At 43.5% G+C, this 27,369-nt stretch overlaps 1 protein-coding gene across 4 annotated transcripts in view; it reads right to left on the bottom strand.

Annotated features, from left to right (window-relative positions):
• Positions 1-10,444: 10,444 nt before the first annotated feature.
• Positions 10,445-27,369, bottom strand: part of TEAD1 (TEA domain transcription factor 1) — a 153,229-nt gene continuing 136,304 nt past the window's right edge. For all 4 annotated transcript variants that reach the window (XM_066320590.1, XM_066320591.1, XM_066320589.1 and 1 more), the window contains 3 exons: positions 18,097-18,237; positions 17,027-17,179; positions 10,445-16,384 (listed from right to left, as the gene is read on the bottom strand). In XM_066320590.1, coding sequence (XP_066176687.1) covers positions 16,271-16,384; positions 17,027-17,179; positions 18,097-18,237 — 408 coding nt within the window. In that variant the 3' untranslated portion in view covers positions 10,445-16,270. The remainder of the gene's footprint in view (positions 16,385-17,026; positions 17,180-18,096; positions 18,238-27,369) is intronic.

Raw genomic sequence — 27,369 nt, 5'->3', positions numbered from 1 at the left:
CCGCGGCAGCGCTGCTGGCACCAGCGCCCCGCTGCCGAACAAAGCCCCTCGGCATCTGCGCCGGGAAGTCACCAATTGCCATATGTCACCCTGCTCTGCATATGTTCGCGGGGCCCAGCCACCGGCGCTGGCCCGCACAAAGGGTCCGGGGCTCCGCAATCTGCTCGCCCGCCGAGCAGCCGCGCTCGCCGCGTCTCCGGCTCTGGGCACAGGAGCAGCCCCGGGCCGGCCGATGCTCGGCAATCTGTCACCCCGGGAGCCCGCTCCGGGGCCCGGCTGTCGCCGTCGCCGCAGCCCCGGGAGGAGCGGGCTGGACGCGGCGGGGCTGCGATGCTCGGCACCGCGCTCAGAGAGCCCGAACCGCGCCCCGAGCTAATCCTGCCACTGCCCCGAGGAGTTCTGCTCGTGTTTGCTTCACGTTCGTGTTTGCTTCACGTTCGTGTTTGCTTCACGTTCGTGTTTGCTTCATGCATCACCGAGTCACTCGGACTCCCACAACGGGAAGAAATAGGATACTTCCTTAAGTTACCTGAAGCCCATCCTACACAAACACCTGATATAGGTGAGGTGAAGTCGTGGTGCAATATTTTGCCCAAAAATAGGGCTCGCTGCAAGACTTTCAGAAACCCTTCAGTTCACGCCTAGGCGGCATAAAAAGTGTCTGCACTGTGAAGTTCTCTCCAACAAACCTTTGAGTGGCACAGGGTTGTTGGGGACTGCAGGCTGAGCTGCTGCTCAGAGGAGCCCAGGGAAATAAACACCTGCTCCCGAAGGATTCACAGCCCACAGACGTCTTCCTCAGGACACAGTTAATGGTACCAGGGCCACCTGTTGAGCAGTGAGGATGTGACAAAGTATTGAAGTTCTGTGCCTTCAGATGTGCCACCAGCCCCACTAGCATCCATTTGGAGACTGTAGAACAGTGTGTGTATACATGGAACCCAAATTAAGTCAGGGAAGAGAGTTTTATTTTACTATTTATTTTATTCTGTCTTTATTTTTTTAAATTTAGGTAAGACTGGGTGCTCATTTCACAGATTGTAATTACTTAAACTTATGCTAACTTCTCTGACTTGGCCCTCTGGACTGAGGTGTCTTTTGACATGCAGCTTGTACAAAGCCATAAAAAAACCCCTGATGTAGCAGCATAATTTTATGACACTCACACATCTGTTTCCACTGATGGCTTTGAAGCCCAGTAACATGGCTAAGTTAGAAAAGAAAAAGAGGAAAAAAACCACCACCATGTTTATAGAAATATGACTAATGCCCGGACCTGCCTGTACTTGTTAAAATGTGCTAGAATGACAATGTTAACAGCTTGGCCAAACATCAGAAAATCACTGCTTCATCTAATGCTATTAGCTGGGTTATTCAGTAAAGGTAGAGCTGTAAAAGTAATGATGCTTCCCTGGGCCTCAGGGTGGAGTGGCAGAGGGAGATCTCCCACTGGTGACTGAGAAATGCTGGTAGGAGCCCGACCCCTTGCCCATGCTGCTGCCACCCTGTTGTGAGTGGCCTGGTAGCCCTTGGCCTGGAAAGCCTCCTGCATCTATCAGTCAGGAATCTGGAAGGTGTGCACATGAGGGCACCCCAAAAAGAGCCAAAATGTCACTTTATATTTTGCTTGTGAGGCCATCTTTGAGCTGCACGAGGTAAGCCCAGGGTGAGTGGCCAGCCACTGAAAACACGTGCCTGATAATCACTTTTAAGTGCCCCACTTTCCCCAGGGTGGGACTGTTTTCATAAGTCCCCATAAGCTTCTGTGGTTTAACTTGGACAGGTATATTTCTGCAGCGTGGACACCAACAGCAGGACCTGTCTCTGCGGTGTTTGTCTTGGCAAACCTTTGGGAGGTGAAGAACTAGATCTTTGGATTTTTGCCTCACAGTTGTCCCTAAAATGCTGTGCTCTGCTGTCAGGTGACAGGCTCTATCATGACAGGCTCTGTGTTCCAGTGAGGCACAGCTCCCACCTGCCCTGGCTGAGAGAGGGGACATCCCCCAGGCTGTGTTTGTGCTAAATGCTGTCCACCCAAGTGTCATCCCCTGAGCACAGAGTGACACCACAGAGGGGATCTGTGACAAAACCAGAGGTGCTCTACCTTCAGCAGCTTCACCTTCCCTAGAAGTGGCTCTAGGAATAAAGGACAGTGCTTCAAACAGCCCTTGCCGTAGGCATGTAATTCATTATGCTCTTCATGCAAGGACACATTGAAATCCAGTTCAAAGAGAAAGGAAAAACCCTTTTGCACTGAGCAGAGATCAGATTATTCGGCAAGCACAGAAACCTTTTGAGTAATAACTTCTCTGTGGAGAGTCAGATGGTTTCTATATGCTTAGTAGTGCTAGTTTCCCTTGAACTGTGTAATTCAATTGAGGTGTCTAGTTCAGCTTTTAAACCATCCCATGTCCAGCTGCATTCCCAGGCTGGCAAAGCCACTGAGCATCTCTGGCAGGGCCAGTGTCTGTGGCATTTGGCCTTGGTCTAGAGGGATACAAGGGTAGTCTGACTCAAACTGAAGTCAGTCTCCTCCAGTGACCTACCTTCACCAGTAGCTGGAGTAAAGCTGGAGTAAACTGGTACTTTAAATTTCTTTTTATTCGTGGAGGTGTCCAGGAGAGGCAGAGCCTCTGTCACTGTGTGTGCATAGGGTATCACACAGGCCAGGTGACAGAAAATTCAGATTGAAGCCAGGAGAGCACATGGCTTACTGTACTGGCAGTGGAGAAATACAGAGAAATGAGCAATTGGCCTGAAATAGAATTAGCAGAAGTCAAGAAGTCAAGAGGTTATGGTAACTGGTACAGTTTTCCCTTTTTTTTTAGCAGAGCTGAATGTTTAATTCATTTAGCAACTGAAAAGTGACTGAAAGGGAGGATGCTGATGGTGCAGAGGAGAGCTTTGCAAGAGAATGGGAAAGACAGTGTATTGCATTTTACTTATATTGGCAGCCTCCTAAAAACACATATAGACTGGGGTAGCAGATACAAGCTCTTCCCAAGTACAAAGTGTTTCTGAGCCAGATGACAGCAAGAAAGGGAAGCACAAACAGGCATTTTTGTATTTTTTGTTCAGGTGAATCAAATCAATTCAATCTTGGGGCCTAATTTATGTTGATGGATGAATTTCTACTTTATGTATTGAGACTGTGCGCCAGAGAAGACTGAGAAGTCAAAAAACCTTACAAAAAATCTTACCAAATCCCTTTTGTTGAGAGTCCGGCTTGATAGTCTCTTAATTAGGCAGGAAGGAATAAGTCCCCCTCCAAAGGAGACTCAGAAGGAGTTGCTGTGCATAGTTATTCATGATGAATGCTGCAGCTCTTCTTTCTGAACACAGATCCAGAGAGCAGAAGGGAGACAAACTTCCAGGCTTACAGCAGATCAAAGGAGGGTCAGTGGCTGGCAGGAATATGGGAGGGGGGAAGAAAGGTGAGAACTTCAGAATCTCTGAAAAATCAGTGACTTAAAAATCAGTAGTCTCTGCCTACAGGTCACAAGCATCCCTAAATTGGTAGTTCTTTTCTCTTCTGCTAATTAGTAGTGGCTACAGTGGAAGTGCATATTCTGTCAGCCTGAATTTAGTAAGCTGAGAAGGCAGACTGTGCCTTTTAGGTGATCTTTTTAAGGTAAACTCTTCCTATTGGGCATGCTTTGTTATCCTGGGATCCATCCTTCAATGACTCGATTTTGTGGCACATTTCCTGTATCCCAGGTGGGATCACAAATGTGTCCAGTAAAGCCTATTGCTTTCCAGGATATCCTAGCATTGAGGGCACACTGAACACATGGGTCATGATTTGTTTTTACAATCTCCATATATCTCTCTCTATAGTCCTATATATCTCTATGCTTCTTCTTTATCTTTATATATATTTATTAATTCGAAGACCATTTACAATGATTCCCTTTATTTAAACCTCCTCTGGATTCTATCTGCTTGTTTGTGCCTCCAGGAAAATCAATCTGTGCGGGGTACTGAGCACAGCTGCAATAAAGGAGAAAGAAATAAAGCAGACAGTGAAATATGACGTGTTCTCTCCAGAAGGGAAAGTAGAAGCCTCAAGCCAAAGTCCAAAGGTTGCACATGCTGGTAATGCTCTTATCTAACCTGGTTATACCTGGTGTTTGCAGGTAAACAGATGGAGCCATTCTGCAGTCGTGAAACGAGCACAGCAGGGAGGGCTGATGAGCCTCACTGCCACCCCGTGCTCTGCCTGACACTGCGGGGCAGCAGCACACACCAGAATCCTTCAGGGTACAGCTGCTCTCCGGGGCCACATCCTTTCCTTGGGTGTGAGGGTTTTATCTTCTTCATATTAGAAACAGGATTAATACAAGAGAGTCGCAGTTTTCATGTTCGGACTCGTTGTTTATTAATTCTTATCTATAATACAGCCTCACAAGTCATGGACTCTAACAAGGTAGAAAATGGAGGTGCCTCTAACTCTTTCCAAGGACTTTTAAGCATGAACTATCCAATATTGAGATGACACCTTTATCATTTATACTTTTAACCCAGTAATTGAATATAAGGCCCGCAATGCAGATTTTTTAATCTGATTAGAAAAAAACACCCAAAACCATGAAGAAGAAGGTGAAGAAGAAGGACTTAGACAATGCCTTAAATCCTCCATATTGCCACATGTATAATACTATATACTAAAACCTTAAACTCTAAGTTTTTCACCCTGTGAGATCACACAATACTATTCAAACCACACACCCATAATCCCAGCGCTACCACTCAGTTTTGGAAGCCTGTTCCACATCTCCAGTCAAATGTAGTGTTTGCTTGAGGGTCAGAAAGCCTGAAATTTTCAGCCTCCAGGGTTCCAACCCTTGAGCATCCCCAAATATCTGGAGCTCTTCAGTGGAAGGGCTGAGGAGAAAATGTGGGGGCTCCTGGCTGAGGAACTTTTGTCAGATGTTCGGATTACAAACTGGTACTTCATATAAGGATTTGACTTGGTTATCATGTGGAGAGATAAATCCAGTTGTTACAGGGATTGATACAAACTTGAACTCGAAGGATGCAAGAATGGATGCTTCTTTTAAAGACATTTTGGCTTGTTTCTTGGTCTGACTTTCAAGCTTTTTCATTCACTTGCTGACAGAGACGTTTCTACTCCTTTGGCTCTTGCCAAGACCTCTCTATGCTTAGCATTTCCTATGCTATATTTTCCCACCTATTTCCTATATTTTCCCTTGTGTGGGGCTGTGCACTCTCTCAGCATCAGGGCTGTCTCCTAGTTTTCAGCAGAGCTGAGCAGCATGTGCTCTGAGTCCAGAGTTCCAGCTTCTCCTTGGGTACTTCTTTAACGGGTGAGCAGCATCTTCATGTTTCACCTTTGAACAAAAAAGCTTAAATCTTATACAGAATTCCTCTAGTTCTACTTGTTAAAGAAACTGGGCCCCCCCGCTCCCCCACTGCCTGGTTGCATGCCTGTAATTTGGGCACTCTGAGGGTGAGAAAAACCCAGAGATCCGCTCTACATAAGACCATCCTTCTGCAGAAACACTCCTCTGTCCTGCTGATGGGCAGCTGAGCATGAGCTGCAGGTGACGTCCTGTTTCCTCAGCCCTGAGTGCGTGTCTGGAGGGCCTCACCAGCCCCCTGTCCCCCTGTCCTGCAGACAGCAGCAGCCACCACACGCTCTCCCAGTCAGGAGGGGCTGGTGGCTGGAGATGACACGTACTTCACAGGTCCAAACTGGGCAGAGATATCTGCATGGCTTTTATTTCTTTGCTCTCCTCCCTTCCACCTCACTTCACAGGAAGCCTTTGGGCAGCCCTGATCTTGAATTTTCCACCCCCTCCCAGATCTTTCTTATCTGTAAATCTGTCTGCTGCTTCATCCACAGCTTTCCCATGCAGAGGCATACCCAAGGAAGCCTAATTTGTGCAGAAACTTCTGATGTTGGCAGTTGTCACCTGCAACGATCCCTCTACTCAAACACAGAGAGCTCTGCACCCATTCTCTAAGTATTTCAGGTATTATCTGATGTTCTCCTCCCCTTCCACCACTCAGTGGTTCCCTACCAACTTATTTGCCATATACATATTCATTCATGAAAATGAGCACCCTGTACTCTTTCCTCAGGCAGGTCCTCTGGGTTCATTGCTCTTTCTCAGAGGCATTTCCAGCTGCCTCTAGCTGACCAACGAGTGGCTTTGGCTCTGCCTTTTTATGCATCTGACCAGAAGTGGTGGAAAATCCTTCTCTGCAGCTCTCTGGAACAGCCTTTACCCTATCTCCTGCTTCATCAGCTTCATCTTCAGATCATGGGTAACTCTTCCTTTCCATTACTATCCCAGTACTTTCAAGCTAATTTCCTCCACTGTGTTTGTACTTATTCCCTGGGTGCTACAGGTTGCAGGGGTAGAGGGTTCTCCTCCCACCTCCTCCCCAGCTGAGAATCCACACTGGCCTGGAGCAGAACACATGGAGAGCCTTCCTGACCACCTGTGTGGGTCCCCTCAGTGGCTCTTGAACCCTTGGCCTCGCTCTCTTAGAGTTCCTGTTACCTTTGTACCCCTTCCAGCACTGATGTTCTCAATGGGAAGATGTTTCCTTTGCGTGAGATGAGAAAGAATGCTCAGCTGATGCCATAGCTGTGTCTGAGCGCTCTGCATGCACTGCAATGAAGAGGAATTGTGGAGCCTGGGGATCAAGGAATAGCCTTCCAGAGGAGGGCCCACTTGCAGAGAAAGATTCTGCAAAAATGAGGGGGGGGGCTGTCCAAGGTCTCAAGACACCCCTTCCATGTAATTACTGCTCACGGGACGCTGTGTCCTTTGTCATCTGAGAAATGTGTGAAAGCAGGCAAGGAAAACGAGTCCGGAGGAAGTTTGGGGTTTGCTTGTTCCTGCCTCACATCTCCCCGTTCCTTCATGCTTCCCCAGAGCCTGTCCCTGGCGAGTCTCGGGGCACCTCCCAGGCATTACTCACCACCTCCTCCCTCCAAGCAGGAGATCACTGCAGGAGATAGGCAGCGTGAACCCTGCTGAGACCGGTGTTCTGTCTCCTTAACTCTGGAGGTGAGCTGCTCCGTCAAGTTTCCACCCTTCGTGGTGTTCTGGCGATAAAGCTTAGCTTAAACCTTTTTGATGATAATCAAAAGTACCGTATAATCATACTAAAACCAATACAGATATTTCACAAAGAAGCCATCAGATTGTCTGTCATGTGTGTGCAGTGTGGTTGAATCTAGTACTTCACTGCCTGAGTTTTTCACCTGGGTTCATGTTAAACCTAATGGAGGGGCCAAACAATAAGAAGACCTCATTCCCCCCTTCATCTCCTCCAAATAACATTAATCTGTGTCAAAAAGGAAGTGGTTATAACCTGGATGCTGTTCTTGTCCATTTTGCCAAGCAGGAACATTTGCTCACTAAGAACTTCAACATCACAGGCAAAAGGATAAGAAAAGATAAGTATCTTGGACAAAAAATTAAATCTCTGATAACACTGCAGAGAACATATGAGTTAAGCTGAAAGGAATTTTTAGAAGTCTTGGAAAAAAAAAAAAACCTTATTCTTTGGTCTCTGCCAATAGAAAAAAAAATTGGAGAAGTACTTTTAAATATGGCTAATAAACTTACCTGCTTGGGGCAGGAAAAGAAATCAATTTGTAGTTTGTCAAGCCCCTGGCAAAGTCAGCTGCTCATGCAGCTCAATGCTCTGTTCAAAGAGAGGGTAAGTGTGAAAGCTGCTGCTATACCCTGTCTGCTGGAGCTCCAGAGGGCAGAGCAGCACTAAGGTGCATTGCAAGGCAAGGCCTGATCGTCCCATTGACCTGCACGAGTAAGGGGCATGAAAAGGGACTTAGACATACTAATCACAGCTCCTGAACCCTTTTCTCTGATGGCCCCAACCAGCATCCATAGTGGGACTCTGCCTTGAACAGAGCTAGGAGACAGCTGTGATGCCAAGGGTTCCAAAACTGCGTGTGTGGACATCTCTTGAAGCTGATAAAGAGGTCTAAAAGCAGGTTTATGAAAAACCCATTTGGTTCTTGGCTTTCTGCTCCCATTTGATAAAATCAAGGTTACACATTTATGCTCTTAGCTCCAGGGACTGAGGCGCATGGAAATCAGTATTTTCGAAATTCATCAGCCTAAACCTATAATAGACTCTGTGCATGCAGCCAAAGCCACACATCTGTGGAAATAAGGTGAGGAGTTCCCAGTGATGGGTAAACTAGAAGTAGTCACTTGCACTCAAGTGTCTTTGCTCACATGTTGCTTCAGATACCCTTCTGGCCATTGCTCATATTGCTCTGTGTTTCTCTCCAAAATGGAGCTGACAGCTGTTTATCTGTCAGAGAGGATAGAGGGTGCCTTGCTGAGCTTTTCTGGGCTTTATTGAGCCTCCCCAGTGAAGCCCACAAGAATAGTCTCCAGCAGTCCTTTCCCTTAAGCTTAAAGAGGATATGTCCCTAACTAGAAAGAGCTAATAAAAAGTAATACAGGAGAAAAAAAAACCCCAAACAAAAAAGCAACACTTTATATTTACCTAAGTGAATGTTTGTCTGTTTTGTTGTAGCTTTTATTTTACTCTGAATCTCCTGCCTCCTTCTGATGGACAGTGTTTTGATGGTGGTTGTCTTTAAATGATCCTTTTCCTCCCTTTTTCCCCATTCTGTCCTGCCTTCAGCTTTGCCTTTGCTTTGAAAAGCAACGCCCTGATATAGTTGTTTTCTCACAGTCACTTGCACTCTGGGTTTGTACACTTTTCCTTTTCCCTTCACTCCCAGTACAGTGCCTCTCCCCACTCCCTCCTGCCCCTACCACCTCTTAGTGTCCCCAGCCCAGCTCTAGCTCTGAGGGAACATCAGCCACCCAGGGACAATTCACAGCCATTAACCAGTGAAGTGTCACACCTCCCTACAAGGCAGGTAATTATTTATGAGCATTTCGAAGCTGCCTCTGTTTGGGGTAACAGATTGTTCAGCTGCTCCTGCTCAAGGGGCCCCTCACAACAATAGCGAGGCTGCAAAAGGTCAGGGATGGAATGAACAGCCAGAGCTGTGTGTGGGGACTGCAGACATCTGCTAACACATTGCTGAGCTCTGAGCCCTCCTGTTACCCGCGGGTTGTGTGAGCATGAAACGCCTCCTGGATTCACAAGCTGTACCTTAGAAGAATAATTAAACCCCATAGAAAAATCTGTGGATCACCTATGGATTCTGTGCCCCATACAGGAGCCAGGTCTGGCTCCTTTGTTCCCTGTCCCTGCCAACCAGCCTGGTCCCATGCTCCAGCAGGGAGGGGCTGTGGCTCCCACCGAAACCAGCTCCCCAATAAACTCCCGTGACACCACATGGGGACTCCCAGCCCAAAATGCTGCACCATGTTTTCCCAAAGGTGGAAGATTTACGGGTTTAACCTACATTAATTAAGAAGCAGAACCTTAATTAAGAAGCAGGTTGCTTCTGTAACAGCGAACACACTTCAAAGGGCTGAAGCCATATACTTAATGGGAACAAAGAAGGGAAAACAGGGTCAAAACAGACCATATTTGTGCCTTGTTCTCACCCCATTCATCCTGCACGCAGAGGGGGTGCTCTGCTGGCATTTTAAAAATAGTAGTGGAACATCTGCCACCTAAAGGAGAATTGGGGAGTGTGGGAGGGGCACGTGGTTTATTCAAAAGCCACTGCTCCCCCATGGAAGCAGAGGATGAGCCAGATGTACTTTTTTTTTTTCCCCTCTACCAAGTCCTGGTCTTTTTCCCATTGAGTTAATTTGATCCAGGATATCCCTTTTTTTTTTTTTTTTTTTTTTTTTTTTTTTTTTTTGTTGCTTTTTTTTTTTTTTTTTTTGCTTTTTTTTCCCCTAGCTAGGCGGTTTTACTTCATGAATGCAGGAGGCAAACTGATCCTGCCTCTCATCATACTAGGTACAGCTGTCAGCTGAGGGGCAGGTGGTTTAAGGAAAACAAGAAATGAGTCTCTTGAAAACATGGCCCATTTTTAGGACCTCAGTGCTCATTTCTTCCAGTGTCCTGGAAGAAACAACCTCAGATAACTCCTGTGCTCCTCAGTCAGTTCTAGCTGCTCACTCAAGGATGTATTTGTACCATTTATCCTGTAGTGATTTTGAACAGGTCATTCCTGCTTCTAGAATTAAGAGAGATGTGTGGCTTTTCCCATTGCAATGGTGTGGTTTAAAAGATGCTTCACCAGGATCCACCACCGTTTCTTTAGGAAGACACACAGACAAGAACTGGGATGATGGATTCTTCATTGAACACAGCTTCCAGATGTGCCAGCCTTGAGTGCCATCCCTCCAGGCTTCTGTAAATCCTGCTGGATCTCCCTTGCACCTTTAGGAAGGTACACAGGCATTGCTGCAAGTCTGGCCTTGTGCTGTTTTGGAGGAGGGTTTTGAAAGATATATGCAACATTAAGAAGAGATTGATGTAAGAGATGACAACCAATGCACAAAACACTTTCATTTTCTTTATTTTCAATTGATACTGTATGAATACAAAGTTTCTAGAAAGCTACAAAAATTCTACCACTTTATCAAGAAGGCATCAAAATGTGTCACTTTGCAAAGACATGAAAACACCTGCAGTAACCGACACAAAAATAGCATTTTTAGAGTGATGAAATAATTGCACTTAACTGTCATGGATATTAAAGTTATCACACATATGTACCGCGAAAGCTAGAATACATTTTTTTTTTTTACAAAGCACTTTATAAAAAAATTCTCTGCACACAAAACCTATAATTTTCATATTACTATCATACTAAAGATAAATTCACTTTAAAGCCAACACTTAAAACATTTTAAACAAAAAAAAAAAAAAAAGGTACCAGTACCTACACACAGACAATAACAAATACAAGAATACTGTACTGCCAAGAGGTTTGACTGAAACTCCTTTTGAAAGCTTCTGCAAATATGTTAAGAAAACATTGGAGAACATTCAGTTTTTTCCAAGAGCCTTCCCTCACTGTCTAACCTAGAGGTACTTTATCATCAAAAGGCAAGTTCTACATCAAAAGTTACCAGCAGCAGTACAATATTAAAGTAACCACTGACCATATATGAATATGCTTAAGTCACAAACCCATTTTATACACATTACACAAATAAACATAAAGTGAGAATTCCATTAAGTCATTTACAAATGTGAACAAATGCACATGGCAAAAAAACCCCAAAACAAAACAAAAACCCAACCTGTTTTACATAAAATGTACTGAAGAATTAAAGGCTATTCAGGTTTTCAATGTTATAAAATTCTTTTGTCTTTTTTTTTTTTTTTTTTTTTTCAGGCACATATTGTATTTTTTGTCTGCAGTCATGAGCCTGAATCAAGAGGCCCATAAAACAAAACAAAACAAAAACAAAAACACATATTCTGTAAGGAGGTAACAGGGATCCATCTCCTTTTAGTCAACTGAGTGCATTTAAGATTTAATTTACACACTAAAACTAATTACATGATCTCAGCAAGAATGACCTGAAAAGTTAAAAGATGAAGATGTCCAGAGTGTTTCTTGTACTTTGACTTATCCAGCCTCAATCTTTCCTCGGGGGGGGGGGGGGCTAAACATCTGGTTATGAAAGATAAGAGGGGGAAAGGAGATCATCCTGAGCAAAGGACAAAGCCGGGCTCTACTCCTCACATCCGCCTGTGCCCAGGCACGTGTATCCTCACGGGAAAAGGAAAGGGGGGGACAACATCAGGGCTCTCAGTGTCACTGACTGAGGGCTCCAGGAAACTCCCCGGGGCTCTGCTTCAGGCAGCAGGGGTGCCCCTGGGACTCGCAGTGGAAAAATAAATAGATATGGATTAGCACATAGTCAAATGTCGTATCCGCCTCGGACTGGCCAGTTACTTACATTCAACGTTAATGTACACCCTTCATTATTCCCAATAGCCCATCCCGTGGGGGCTCCACGGGACAAGCTACTGCCAAGCTGAGCTGTAGCTGTGGTGGAGAGGGAAAGTGAAAAACAGGCATTGGATCTGCGATTCCTTCAAAATAGTGGTGCAGTACCTAAACAAAATCAGTCTGGAATTCAAGTAAGTAAAACTACGTTTGTTAGTAGTAATTTTTAACAGCCCCAAATGGTACCATTATGCTTGTTTGAACGAGACAGAGGTGTCGTTTATCACAAACATCGACTGGTACAGCCAAAATGTTTGGCAATAACTAAAAAAGTATGTTCTGCTTGTGGGCCAGAAGTGTCTTTGCCCTACCTCAGTCTCATCGAGTTCAACAGGATTACTTGTCTTATAGAGGTAAGTGAGATTTAGACCTTGAAGGAATAACAAAAATAATATTTTGGAGAAAGGGAATTTGAATTATCACAATATTTACCACACAGTGTCACAATATTTCTCTATATAAAAAGTTAATCTTAGTTTTCATCAAATACTTTAAAAATCAAGTTAACATTGTATTCACAACTATATAATCCCTCTGACAGCTTTTGGTTTTGCTGATATTTGTTCTTTCTAAAACTGTTAAAATGTTGCTCCTCTTCCCATCAGTTTCAGTTGTGGTGGAGAGTATGGCCCCCGTTCACAGAAGGTATCAAATACAGACACATTATTAAAAGGAGCTAATTTTGTTGGGGTTTTGTTGTTGTTGTTGTTGTTTTATTATTTATCCCCTTTTGATGATAAAGACGTCATCTGGGAGGAAAACAAAACAACCCCGTGTTTTGAGTCGTGCTGGCCAGAGTTTCCCCACCAGCACCTTCATCCACAACGCTCACACTCAGCATTTCAATGCTTAAACCCACACGATTGCATTTACCCTCGCCACGCTCAGTTCTCCACGTTCCTCTTGTTTTATGCATCTGACCTTCAGCATGCACAACTCTGTAAACAAAATCTTCTGTCTAAGCAAAGAATCTTCACAGATACCAAAATGTTATTAGAGGAGATCGATGAAGCCGTGTTTGTCCACTGAAATTCTGTAGGATGAGGATCTCTCGTTATGCAGATGCGTGACTGGATGAAGAGAATATAAATGGGAATATTTTCATTTTTACGTCACAGACGAATCAGTTGCTGGTTTGCAATGCTGTTAGAAATGGCAAACAGTAGGTTTTTCTTCAGCAGGCTGATCATTAGCAAAATCCCTTTGCTATGAATGGTGCTCTTTTGTGAATGGAGGCCTGTAGATTCAACTTATTCCAATAAACCAAAGGCATTACGGTGATAACTAAATATTTTTGGTCTCTCTACAAATTGTCATTATTATGGCAGCACTTTTCTAAGCTGGAATTTCAAACCAAAGGCACTTTCATGCTAGAGTGCAGAAGAGTCACAATTAATTATTTGGTCATGAAATTTAAAAAGGCAGCATTCATTAATACAATTCACTTTTCACGGAGAACTAGGGGGTCTGTAACCTTTCCTTTTGGTATAGGCATCTCACTGCAATGGGACTGACTTGTACAGACAGCTGGTTTAGACCAAGCAGTCAAAGAGCGTTTCTGCGGGGGGAAAAATACGGATTATTTTAAAAATGGAACCAATTAATAAAACAATGTATAAAATTTAACGTTAAGAGGCTAAAAGGTACTTCTAATATAATGCTAAGGCACTGCATATTGTAATGCTTTGGCAGCTCTCAATTAAAAGGTTCCTACAAAAAAGTAACAGTAACAAGATAAGTACTTCCAGCTTACAAAAGAGCTCACAGTTTACAGGCAGCCTGTTGGACTACACACCCCACACTCAACAGTTGAAGGATTAAGGCTTTTAAGAATTAACATATACAGGGTATGGATCATTTACAGAAGTGTAAAGAAAAGACGATGGAAGTAGTTTCCCTAACATTACATATGTGAACACCAATAAACATTGTGACTGTTTATACCCTATAGTTATGGCATATGTAGTGTGTCAGATCCTACTAAAAAAAAAAGAACTGTACCTGGTTTTGCAAATTGAATTACATAGTTTATATGCCTCAAAGAGTTTGCTTGTTATTAAAAAAAAATTAAAAAAAAAATCACCAAACCCACAATTCAAACCCTAAATAAAAGACAACTTTAGAACAAAAACCAAAAAGTAGTTTTTGACTTGTAACACCAAGTGCTTAGAATAAAGGGCTACCGTTAGGCTGTTACAATGCAGTGCTTTTCCTGACGTGATCGTTAGTGTCAAAAATGAGTGTTAAAAGAGACCTTGCCATGGACATGTTTCTCTGTTCACTTCGCAGAGCATCAACTGAAAGGTCATCAGCCCTAATATCCACGAGCAGGTAACAGCTAGACATCACAGCAACCATCCAAACCATCCACCTCATGGACAGGGATCAGGCTGAGGGATTAAAGCAGTCTCCCTTCCCCTTGGTGATGTTTGCACCCTCCTCGAACCCAAGACCTCACCAGCATTGCAGATGATCCTGGTCTGTCCCATGACCTTGCCTAGGCTACAGTCTAGTCCAGACATTTCAACAGTGGGCAATTCTACCAGAAAGTACTATGCAGGAGTATAAATTAAAGAAAATAATAAGACTTGCTTGTTTGAAGACTACAGCACTGGGCCTGAGAGTAAATTCCACACTTAAACTGTGCATGGGAACTGTGCTGGTTTTGCCTTAAATTGGCTTTTGGTAACGAGGAAAAAGTATGATACCACAGGAACGTATCATAAGGGGTAGGGAGGTGGGGCCTGCTAGATGTGAACTTAGAGTCAGGACTGCAAAAGACGCTCCTAAGAACCCTCTTTGCTGATAACTCATCGTTGATCCCTAAGGTGGCTTGTGCTTGGTCAGCCTTTCAGACAAATGTTCCGCCTGAGAAGCCTCTGCTGGCCCAGCACCTGCCCAAACAACTTCTGCTTGGGCGATGAGGGGCAGCAGGAGGAGAGGAGCTGAGCACCACCCTCTGTCCTGAACGGGAGGGGTGAGACTGCTGCTCTCACTAGTGCAGACCCCAGGCAATACCCACGGCTGTGATGAGGAGCCTTACAGCATGAAAATATCTCCAGCTGTGCTTCACTTCCTGGAGCCTTCCCTGAATTTATCAGAAGGATCAACACTACCACTTCCAAGAGGACAGCAGACCCCACGTGGTAGGTGTGTGTTTGTTTTGGATAAGGTCTTTGCCAGACCTGGGGAGACAGCTGGGAGAGGTGTAAAAGCACCATGATTAAGAGGAAAAAGAGGAAATAAAACCCAATTCTCCACTTTCCAATCTTCTTTGCCTGATGTTGGTTGCGATTTTCTAGCGTCTCACAGATATTAAAGCTGCTGATCCTTTCAGAGGTGTTACACACTTCTTTCAAACACATCAGTGTTCTGCTCTTTGTGAACGACTCGATGCAATGTCAGTTGTTTCCATTCATCTCTTGATTTCAGAGCTGCAAGTTTTTTGCTCAACTTATTAGAAAACATAGTTGTCCATATAAAATATAACCGCACACACAAGACTACATATAATGCAAGTCTAAATCTTCAGTATTTACCTACTTATTGCAAAATGAGCCATCTTTATCATTAAATAATCAATTTTTCATATTAGTACAATACAACTTTATACTCTTTTAAAATACACTAGATATGTTAGGGGTAAGGGGTGATGTTTTCTTTCTCTGCAATACCTGTTTGAAAGTTTAATGGATTAGAAGATTAGTTTTAGCGTTGAGAAAAAAATACAAAATTTGCCTAATTTTAGGACCTGTCTGTTTCTATCAGGCATTTCTTAAGGCTATATTTTTCATTTGGTTTCAAACAGAAAAATGTTTCATTTTAAAAAATAATTTAGTGAATTACATTCGTCCATATCTTCCACCCTAATTAGTTACAAAGATAATTCTATAGAGATTATTAACTTTGTGTACTCATTTACAGTTATAGCTAAAGATTCATTTCAATTCCACTTGCATTGTAAAACAAGTATTTCATGTTGGAAAAAAACCCAAAATAAATTCTTATAAATGCTGTCAGTTTTTCCCCATGGCAAATGCTCTGTCATACATTTTTCTATCAGAATTAAAAATAGGCCTCCACAGACAGAGGCGTTAGGTTCTTAAATACAGTCTTCCCAAAGAACTGCGGTTTACAAATTTGAAGAACACTTAGTTTTAGAAATAATTTTTACAACTGTACCAGAATTTCACAGCTACAATTATATATGAACACATTAAAAATGACTTCACTAAAACAGGATTTAGAAAAATGTGGGTGAAAGTTGGGCCAGAGGCACTGCCACTTAGTGTTGAGGTTTACAGTCTGTGTTTTGATAAAGAAGTGAAATGAAGTGTATATATAAATAACTGCTCAGTCCTTTACAAGCCTGTAGATGTGATGCTGTGCTCCATGCTCGCTGTTCGACACTTCGAATACACAAGCCATGCAGAGCAGGGTTTCTTGTGTATCCCTGTTTGTTACCACCTGTGTGGGGGAAGGAAGAGGCAGACAGAACATCACACACCTGGAAACAGCAGGGCTGAAACAAGAAGGGGCTTGTGTCACCTCGGTCCTGCCCCAGTCCCCGGGCAGCAGCTCTGAGAGCTGGCTGAGGTGCCACCACAGAGCAGCAGGGAAAGCAAGCTGGGTCACGGGATGAAACTGGCTCAAAGGCCACCACGTGGGCCACTCTCTGTGCTTTAGGTCACCTGGTGGGCGTTTGCTGCCTGTTTTCCCCGCCCAAGAACTAATTAACACCACTAAGCTCTGCAGCACTGTAACCCAGCCCCGGTAAGGACACATCAGATGAACGCGATGGTTCAAAGTTACTGCCTCAGGCTCTCTACAAACCCCAGACTCGAATGGGAACAAAACGGAGAAGTAAGCTGAAGTTTGTGGAAAATAACAAAGATGTTTGTTCACACTCACAGCCAGCTGAGCCTTTTCATCCTGAGCGTCTATAGCACCCAATTCCAGGAGAATTATCCTGAAGTCAGTGGGATGGTTTGTTTGGTAAGCAACAGTGACTAAGGGGTTTGGAAACTGGTTCCCAACATTACAAGCTGAGCAAGCCATACAAAACCTGAGAGGATCTTAGAAGTGGAAAAATAAAAAGCCAGTCCATACCAATAAAATTGTGAAGTTTTCCAAGACGCTGTTCATCATGTATTTCTCTGGTAAATGCTTCAGCTTGTGTATGAAGTTGATCATGTATTCACACATCGGAGAGCGGTTTATCCTGTACACAAACCGGCCATTCTCAAACCTTGCATATTCAGTCTAGAAAAAGATAAAAGCCATTTAGAACGTGATAATTCAGAGACAGGAAAAAAAGTGACTGGTAAATCTGTTTGTGCCCTTTTTCTGTGTAGACAGGAAAAGGAGAAAGTGGCTCAGACACACAGACACGCCTGTTTGCTGACTCCCTGCCTGACCTGTGCAATGCCTTGCTAAAAATGGAAGGGATCTTAACTATCAAAAAATACAATATCACTAATAGTTCTCTAACCTGCAAGTTAACAAACTAAATAGATAAGGATTATAAAGTCCCAAACTAAGTAAAAATGAATTAAGCCAAGAACAGTGGTGAGATGGTTTTACAGTTTTGAGGCACCTGTCTCCAAAGGGAACAGCAAAAATATGCTTATGTATTTACACTTAAGTGCACACATACAAACATAGGTATATTATTTCATGACCTAATAGGCAATTTATGAACTACAGAAAGATGTAAGACTGCAAGAAAACTTCAAGAAAACCAGACTGACTTAGATTGCTGAGGGAGGGTAAGGCTGAGACTCTTGGACTTCTTCTCTCCAGCTACCAATCGCTCAGATGGTGGTTTATGAGGATTTTTGGCTTTCTCTAAGCTTGGAATAATGGAAATTATTAAAACCTTCTTTTTTTAATTTTTTTTTATTATTGTTTTTTATGCTCACAATGGTTAGAAAACATACTTAGTTTAAGAAGGACATGAACAGTGACCAGCACATCTGTGAAGGCTCAACCTTCAGCTCTAGGCTAAAATTCCCCCATAAAAACTGTTTTGCATGTGACAGATGTGAGTGTGGGGCTTAGTCCCCATCTGCAGTATCACTGTACAGCAAACCAACCAGAGACCTGACCACACCACACAGGCCTGTGCATAGGAAAAGTAAAAAAATTATAAAAGGCACATATCCCATCACAACACCCACCTCTACTTTTTCTACTACTTGCTTTCCAAATGAGCAGACTTTGGTGGAACAGGTGATTGTCATGTTTTCTGAGCTCTCGTACTGACTGGTGACTCCGTAAAATGCTCCTGTATCATCTTGGATGTTGCAGTTTAAGTCAGCCTGTGGGGAAAAAGGAATGCATGGTGAAGAGTGAATTTTTCATTTGACAGGGTGAACAGCATAAGCTGTCACTAGCTCACCATTCTTTTCAGAAATAAAGAGGGGGAGCTTAATGGTGATGACAGTGACAGTGGAAAAAGTCTGTCAGGAAGTAGCTGCCTAATTGTTGCAGTAAAAAACCTTAGGAAATCAACAATTTATTAAAACTTTAGACAATAAAAGATGCCCCAATACTTCTGTGGGCTACAGGTGACATTCTTGTCCAGGAGATAGCTGATGAACTCCCTGGAGCAAAGGAATGATCACCTGCGAGGAGCCTGGCTCCAGAGCCAACCCCTCTGAAGTGAACCTGCCTTGCCATCCCAAACTCAGCCGAGCCACCTCACTCTGGAGGAGCCACAGCCCACTTTCTCCTTTTCCTGTCTTAAAGCAATGCAATCCTCACGGCAGAGGGAGACAGCTGGGCACCACAGGATCAGTCTCTGATAAGCCTGTGCCGGGCCATATGGCATTGATTCAGCAAAACACTCGACTCCACGGAGCAGCCTGACACAGCCCCCAGGCTTCCCGTGTGCACAGCGCCGTGCCCACCACCAGCAAACGCTGCTGGAAGGATTTGCTGGCTTCCAGCATTTCCCTGCAGCCTCAGTAACCACCCAGCTGCCTTTGATAGGCAGCATCAGAGACCAAGACCCGCAGGAGCAAGCGAGGAACAGCGCTACCTTCAATTATTCATGTCTGAATCCAAGCCCCGTGCACAGCAGGATTAATTTGGCTACAAAGCAACCACACGGGTCACCTGCTGAATCCGGCCTCCCCGGGCCTGCAGCAGTGCTGGGGCTGTTCTGCCACTCTGCTCTTTGACATCATGGACCCATTTTCAAAAGCCCTCCACTTAAAAGCACGCTAATATGGACACAGGCAGGCTCTAAGGACATGCACAGCTGGATTTGTTGATTCAGGCATTAGCTCTGCTGACATCTTTGATGCCCAGGGAGAGAGTGGGCAGGGTTTTCCTTTTATGTGGAAATAGCTGATCAGCTACTGCAGCATGACAGCGAAGAATCACCTGAACTTAAAAGTTACGCCGAGGTGAGCATTTCAGCAGGGAAATGCACTTCTGCAGCTGTTTCACTTGCAAGTCTAGCTCTGCTTGGTTCTATTCCTAATATAGAAACGGAACACAAAGTGCTTGACAGGTGCTTTCATGTTTACTGTCAGACTTTTTGAAAACCCTACTTACAGGTATGCTTACTTATGCCCCATCCCTAGAAGTGTTCAGGGCCAGAGTGATTGGGGCTTTGAGTGAGCAGGTCTGGCTGAAGGTGTTGGCTTTAGGTGATCTCTAAGGTTCCTTATGACCAAACCATTCTATGAGTCTACTGTGGAGCACTACTCACTGTTCAGGTCATTTGTAACTGCTACTTAATCTTTAACTCGGCAACAACTCATTAATCCTCCTTAGTGTCTGCAGCCCTTATTTGTGGTATGGCCTTGTGAGGCAATATTTCAATAACAGCACACACTGAGCTGGTCTGTGGCACAGAGAAGACACAGGTCTAAGATTACTTGGGGCTGGCTTTGTGAATTAATCAGTGGAGCAGCCTCCTGAGGTTTGCACACAGTGACACAAACAGCCCCACACTCCCGTATTTTGCATAAGAGGAAGAAATCCTATCGCTGTTCCACCTTGTTTCTTGCACCTGCCTATCGCCAGGTCAGCAGTTAATGTTTAATGTGCATCTAAAGCAGGGCTGTCACAGGGAGCTGTGAGGAATTGGTCAGAGCTGATAGTAAATATGCCATTTTCCATCACAGCTGGCCTGCAATCGAAGCATGGCAAACATTTGAACACGGTAAAGTGCAGCACCAATGGCCACGCCACCGCTGCTCCGCTGGAATTTCTGAAGAAGAGGGATTTATGCTAAAACAATTGCATTGCTGCAATTAATGATAATAATAATAGAAGTAATCCCTTAAAAATTTTAGCAAAGCAATTTTTTCCCTTTCAGATAGGAACAAAATATTTAAGAAATCATAACTAATTTCACAATTTCACGCTGTCAAAAATCGACCGCACAGACCTTGCACTTTGAGCTGCAGTAGCAAATGTTTAGAGAGCTAAAAAAGGATAACTTTTTATCTGCTACCTTCTGATTTTGAAGCCCATTGAAAAAAAATAATTCTAATTGTTCTATTTACATGCTGACATTTAACCTGGAAAAGTTAACACATGTGGCCATCTGTCACCCTGTTGTTCACTCCCACAGCTCTTCCAGCCCTTGCTGAAATCGCTGGGAGGTCTGTGTACACAACACATCCTGGCTGGGGCCTGATGTTTCAGTGGGGAACACTTGAAACTATCACTCAATTGTCGTGATTTACTCCTATGCAATCACAACATGGTTGCAAAAGTCCCATGATGATCATTATATAGATGAGAATTATCTTTAGGTACTTGTTTGCTTTTTGATTTTTTTTTTAGTCTAGCACACAGTAAAGGTGTTTTCAAGGAAGGACAGAATTCTCTTTGTAAACAGTTCTCACATTCAACTAATTGCTGAGATTGCTGAGAGATGAAGACTCCTCATAAAAGCCTAACACCAGCATTAAAAAATCATAGGAGTTGGCAAGCACATGCTCCTAAATGAAGGCTTCACCCAAGCCTCTTTTAGTACTATAACAATTTTGTCTTAAGGACTTACGAATACTATTATGGCTTAAACAGTAAGGGATTTGTCTAAACATATACATCTGAAAGCTGAGTTACATTTTTCAAACTGATGAAATTAAAAGAAATTTTTTGCTGCTGGTTTTTTCCTTCTCCAAAAGGTTATGACAAAAAAAAAAAAAAAAAAAAAAAAAGAAAAAAAAAAGTACCTTTTTGTCTGTGAGACTTGTAGATGTGGGAATAAAGTAATAAAGTGATGTGTTATAAATGAATGCCCTGGCATTCAGCTTTAGCTCCTTACTGCAATATTGATTCCAGGGCTCGTGTCTGCATTTTAGAAGGGATGTTGGAAAATTGGAAAGTGTTCAGCAAAGAGTTACAAGAATGATTTCAGGTCTGGAAAACATCCTTTGTACTGAGTGACTAATGAAACTCCATCTACTTACTTTTTCCAAGGGAAGTTTTTCCACAACCTTGTCATAGCCTACAAGTTGCTACATGGGGAAGAGCCTTCTCCTAGATTAAATCTTGCAGAAAAGGGCATTAAAAGGCAGAAAGCTAAAGCTAAGCAAAAGCAAAATGAGAAACAAGGCAGGGGCTGGTAACCCTGATGGCCATGGAAAGCTGACATAACTCTCAGATGAGAAGAAATCCCTGTTCCTTGGGGTCTTTTTTTACTCAACTGAGTATCTGACAGGGATGCTGTAGTTTGAGTAGCCTTGGTGTTGTCCAGAGGCAAATGTTACTTAGTGAGGTTCACTCCCTGAGCTACGTGACAGGCACGACTACCTAAATATAATAACAACAGATCTGAAATACAGGAGTTTATCTTATTAGTCTTCTCCTTGTAATTTCATTCAATCATTGTAATTTCAATGATCCTGGTGAAAAAGGTGACAACAGCCAAGCCTCTGGAGTGCTGCTACCAGCTCTGGTGCATCATTTCCATGGTGCTGTGTCTCCAGCTGTTCTCCTGCATTTCAGACACAGGTTGCAAGCTTTCCTGGGCTGTGAAACAGCTTTCCCTCCTGCACAGCTTCTCAGGCTCTGGGCTCCAGGCACTGGGGAGCACTGTTGCTGATTACACAGATAAATAACTTCTTGAATGGTGACTTCAAATATATTGGCGTGAGTTCAAATATTATGGCATTTCAAACATTATGGGATGATCATGTGTGATGAGCAGGAGTCCGTTTACTCATTGAGTTTTAAAGATTGATACAATTTAGGGGGGAAAAACTCAAAAGCACAAATGGAATTTTATATTTTTTTTTCTTTACTTTCAAGAGTAAAACTCTAATTTACATTTATTTCTGAGCACTGAGTTTTATAGTAGCTGAATGCACTTGGAGGTGGAAGAAGCACTCAGATTTCTGGTGCCCTATCTCCAGTGCAAGAGCGTGATTAATTCATTAATAAAGCACAGCTCGTCAATGGGTAGCACTGGAAATATGACATATTAACAGCACCCAGTGTTCAACACACTGAATGGAGAAGTCTCTGCCACTGTGCTGGAGCTTGCACCTAAAGAGAGATGGCTGCAACCAAACTAAAGAGCAAAATAAATTAAAAAAACCATCTTCCCATTCCTTCTCCAAGAGCTCTCAGGCTCTGTGCTAGAGGCAGGGGCAGAGGGTAGAGCACTTGTCTAATAATAACAGCTTTGGCTAACAGAAAAGCAACTCCAGCAAAACTTGCTGAGAAGAGTCTAAATCCATCCTGCTGAGTAGAAGGAAAACAGCACCTCCTGGAAAGAGTGGGATGTGAGGAGCACCAGAGCAGTTTGCACTGGCATCCAGTAGTTAACAATAAGCACATAAGGTCACTTATTAACAACATATAGGTCTGAGCTGGCTGTGGGGAGGTGTGCCTCATGTGCCTCCCCTCCTCCACCTCCTCTCCAGAGCTCCACCAAAGAGCAGGGATTCCAAACTGTGAAGCAATTTTTTCCAGCGGGAGCATCTGGGCCGTTGGCACGTTGCTGTGCAGCTCAGGAATTGTGTCCAGGTCTGCCACATGGTTGGGCTGGTGATGGACAGGCCAAGCTGCTCCAGCCTCCCAGCCCTTTCCACTCATAATCCAGCATCAGTCTGCACAGGGGTCCTCCTCAGCACCACGCCAGCTCCCTGTGCCAGAGGGCTGAGATGGGGAGAAGCAAATGGATGTCTGCTTTCTTCCATATCTAATTTGTTTTGCATACATTTGCATGCTGGCCATGGAGCCATTCACGTTCTGGGCCCCATTTGTGAGCTGCAGATCATTTGCCAGTCAAGCTCTGTGTGTGTGTGTCTGTGTGTGTGTGAGTGGAGGGAACTTCAAGATTCTGGATTATGCAATATAAATTACACGTAAAAATAGAAAGAAAGAAAGAAAGAGGGTAAAACAAAACAAAAAAAAAGGCAGTAGCCACAATTGTGTGTGTGTGAATGAAGGGCACAAAGAATCTCTGCACCTTTTTAAGACGGCTGGAGGCACATGGGGATAAATTCAGGAGGGGGTGGGAGGAGACCACAGGCACAAGCCATTTCTGAACACTGATTACATGGGTAAATTGTTTGTTCCAGTGTATCACAAAGAGAAGGAGCATTATTTTTCATGCCACAGCTGTTTTGAATAAGAATAGGAATAAACTTAACTATCCTCCTCATGTTACTTACCACTAATTATGGCATATATTTACATCTATAAAACAGTGAAATTTTGGGAGACATAATTTAATGCCCCTTTATTGTGTAGATTCCTTTATTTCCATCCCACATTTGAATTTCAAAAATGTTTAGGACTTCAAAGCATCTTTAAAAGCTTGCCCTAATTATAATATGCATTACTTTCTAAAACTCCTAGTTTGCATTGCAGATTCCTGCAAATAGAGGCATTCATTTTAAACATCAATTAATATCATCCACGCATCTTCAGATGAGTTTGGGTCTTTGTTTTGGAGTTGCAGCGAGCTCTGGCTAAGCTTTCCTCAGTTAGAAGAATAGTTCAAGCTACTACAAACACTTAAAAATTAAGCCAGGAGATCAGAGCAATAGAAAGCCTGACAGGCCAACATTAATTTATATCAATTGTGTTTTCTCACTGTTGTCACCAGTGAGACAACATCCATCCTCCTTTCAGATCTATTTGGCTCCCAAACCTGTCCCTGTAGCTGCAGAAATCAGAGTTCAGGTTGGCACAGAGCATTTGGCAGTGTGAGAGACACAAAATCCCGGCGTGTTATTGCAAGGTGTGCTTACACCAGCATTAAGGATCCCAGTGGAGGCAGGACCCACTGCACAGTGCTGTAGGTTACATGGAAAAATCCTGCAAAATTTGCCCCAAAATTTGCAGCTGGGGGGTTGAGGTAAAACCTGAGAGAGAAATAACAAAGTAACAGCAGCAGAATTTAATCTAGGAGGCCTAAGTGTATTGGTTAGAATTAGAGAAATTAAGAATAGTAGTGAGCAATCAGTGGGGCCAGCACTATGTATGAACATGGATAGAACCAATAAAAGAAACCAGCACAGGCACCTGGTGTTGACTTAGCTTTTAGACAGGCTAATTGGAACTTCAAAGAGCAGAAAACTTTGGGGCTATTCCCAAGTCACAAACAGTTTAAGTACAAACTAATCACCAGCAACATTGACCATACTCAGATTAAGGTTAGGTGGCACAAATCATTCCTGGTTGTTTTGCAGAGATTTGGCTTAGACCCATAAGGTGAGGGAAGCAGGATTGCACAATCAACCTGCAGCCGGGGAAAGGTTTTCTCTGCAGATATTCTCCAGCCCTTCCTGAATTCTGCATCAGTGTTCTAGGACAGCTTCTACATTTATTTAGGAACCTTTATTTTTGCTTTCATTCTATAACCCTGTAATCTTGAGTCTCGTATCCCTGTCACACAAACTTCCTGTGCCACACCATCAGGACGTTGTTCCTTATTTACAACATACCAAGTAAACTCCCTCTATTATTGTAAAAGTCTGTCTCTGTGGCAATTTCCCTGAGCTCTGTGGCTCCCAGTGACTACCTGGGATAAAGGAGAGAAACAGTCATTGCATTGCAGGTGCAAGACAAGGACCAGGGTGTTGCATTGCAGGGCACAGGGTTGGTTGTTTGAGGTGGTGTAGAAGGAGGAGTCTCTTCCTTTTGTACCTCCTGCACTGGTAGGTAGGAAGGGGCCCAAAAGTGTGACATCCAGATGTGTCACCAGGACCAGGGCCAGAAGCTCATCCATTCCCAGCATCAGGTTGTGTTTCCCATGAGATACAATCTGCATGAACCAATAAAGCTCTGCAAAGCAAAGCAAACTTTGCTTTGTACTCCATCCCAGTGTTGCCTTGCTAAGTCAACTCCACAACTGGCAAGTGTCTTCTTGCAAGATCTCAGACCTTTCCCTCCCACTTTTTTTGTAATCAAACCTTATTACCGAAACCAGGACAAGAGAGAAAACTGTGCTGGTGAGCAGCCTGAAGCAGAATTAAATGGGAAAAAGCCAGAGGAGTATTCTTTCCAGCTACCAGAGCTCAGCTGCTTTCTGCCTTAGTCATCCTCAGCACAAGTACTCATCTGTGGTCTTCCTGTTTCCCATATACCCACTCCACAGCACGATTAATGACTAAACAAAATACCCTTTGTGCTGCCTCCAGTGGCATGCTGACTCCCCTTAAACCCATTTGCAGGGTGATCATCCCTTCTAGCACCAAATCCTCACCTTCACCCTCAAGCTTCTTACATCATGACATTCTCCTCCTTCCCTTCTCTGGTTTGCCTTGACTTCTTTCTCTCAGACCCTGCCTTTGCTTCACTGGTTCTCCTCAGAGTGCTTTCACTCCTGTACTTATTTGCCCAACAAAAATTCACTTTCCTCTTTTACCCACAAAAACAAAAAACTGCCACGATCACCAAGGATGCAGCAGCTCACAGTGCTGAGCAAATGAGTGATGGCTACATGGTAATGAAGGAGAAAGACAACAGAAAGGATAGGAAAGGGGAAATGGGAAAATAAATGGTGAGAGAGAGTATTGGGATTAAGCAATAACCACACAGCATGAACAGAACCCGGGGGGAGGTGAACTTACAGAGTAGGAGGAGGTAGCAGATGATGAGAGAGTAGATGCTTATTCAGACCCAGATACTTAATTCAGCCAAAATTAATCTATTTTCATATGAATAAATCTGAGGTAACTTATAGGGCCAAAACCACTGTCAGCAACCTGTGCCAGCTTTTCCCTGGTGATACTGTGCCTGTTTAAAACAGTTTTTCAACACTCCCTATAAAAATGGGAACGGCATCATTTTTTTCTGAAGAAAAGCCCCACTGGGATGGAAGAAATAAGACAGTGAGCTGACAGTTTAGGACCTAATTCTCATCCCCAATTAGATAGCTATCTTCTGTTTTTCCTATACATATTTCTACACATGTTTAGGACTGGGGGCCACTGGTGTGAAGTTTATTCCTAGAAGAGCACTCATTGTGACTCTTGCAACACTCAAACACTACCCCAGGCACCTTCTCTATGCCTTGCTCACTTGATGAGAGAGAAAATCCACTGGTCTATTTTAAGATCACGGCTCAGGAAAGTGTTCTCACCACATTTTTAACGTATAACTCAGAAGGATGTTAGCACTGTATGTTTTTTAATCTCTAAGTTAATACAGCACAAAATTGTATTAAAAAGCCATTATGTTGGAAGGCATGGTGAGGTTAGGAAATGTTGGATTAAAGTTGCCTGCACGTCCTGACTGCTGAACTGTATCATGTCACAGGCTTTAGCTACACAACTGCACACTCACCCTCTGAACATCTACACAGTGTTTCTTTATCTTTGCTGCTCACCGTGGCCCGGGCCCTGTTTCCTGAACACTGCTCAGAACCTGCACTGAGCACAGAATTATACATTTCATTGAAGCTTTTCTCATCACCTTGAGACCTTTTTTTTGTCTGATTTGTCAGTGAGCACTTGAGGTGAAGGGGTGGAATCACCCCCATGTCACAGATGTGACAGGAGTGTTAAAGGTGTGCACTGCCTGTAGGAGACAAAGCAGAGAAGGCTGGCACTCGAATTTTCAAATCCAAGAACAACAGGAGAACAACACAGACCTCAAGGGTCCAAAGCAGGTCTCTACTGGCTTTAGGTATGCCTTTGAGCATCCAGCATGCCTGAAAATCAATTTCCACATGGAGAAAAAGCAGAACATACAATACATCAATTACCATATCACAAATCTCTGCTGCGTCCACGTCTAGTATAAAGCCTGAGGCTTATCATCCTCTGTGGGAAATGAGAACAGGCATGTGAGGTGACATTCATTTTTGCCAGTGTGTTTTGCAAATATTTATTATGCAGAGTGGGTTGACGAGATGATGGTCTTCAGCTCAAAACAAATTTCACAAGGAAAGATATTTAGTGGTCACAGTCCCTTAACCCCAAGCTCTGTTCCTCTGCTGCCAGATTTATCTTGCTGTTACATTTGTC

Source organism: Sylvia atricapilla, chromosome 6, assembly GCF_009819655.1.
Source record: "Sylvia atricapilla isolate bSylAtr1 chromosome 6, bSylAtr1.pri, whole genome shotgun sequence".
Taxonomy (NCBI): domain Eukaryota; kingdom Metazoa; phylum Chordata; class Aves; order Passeriformes; family Sylviidae; genus Sylvia; species Sylvia atricapilla.
This window is presented reverse-complemented; position numbering and strand designations above follow the sequence as displayed.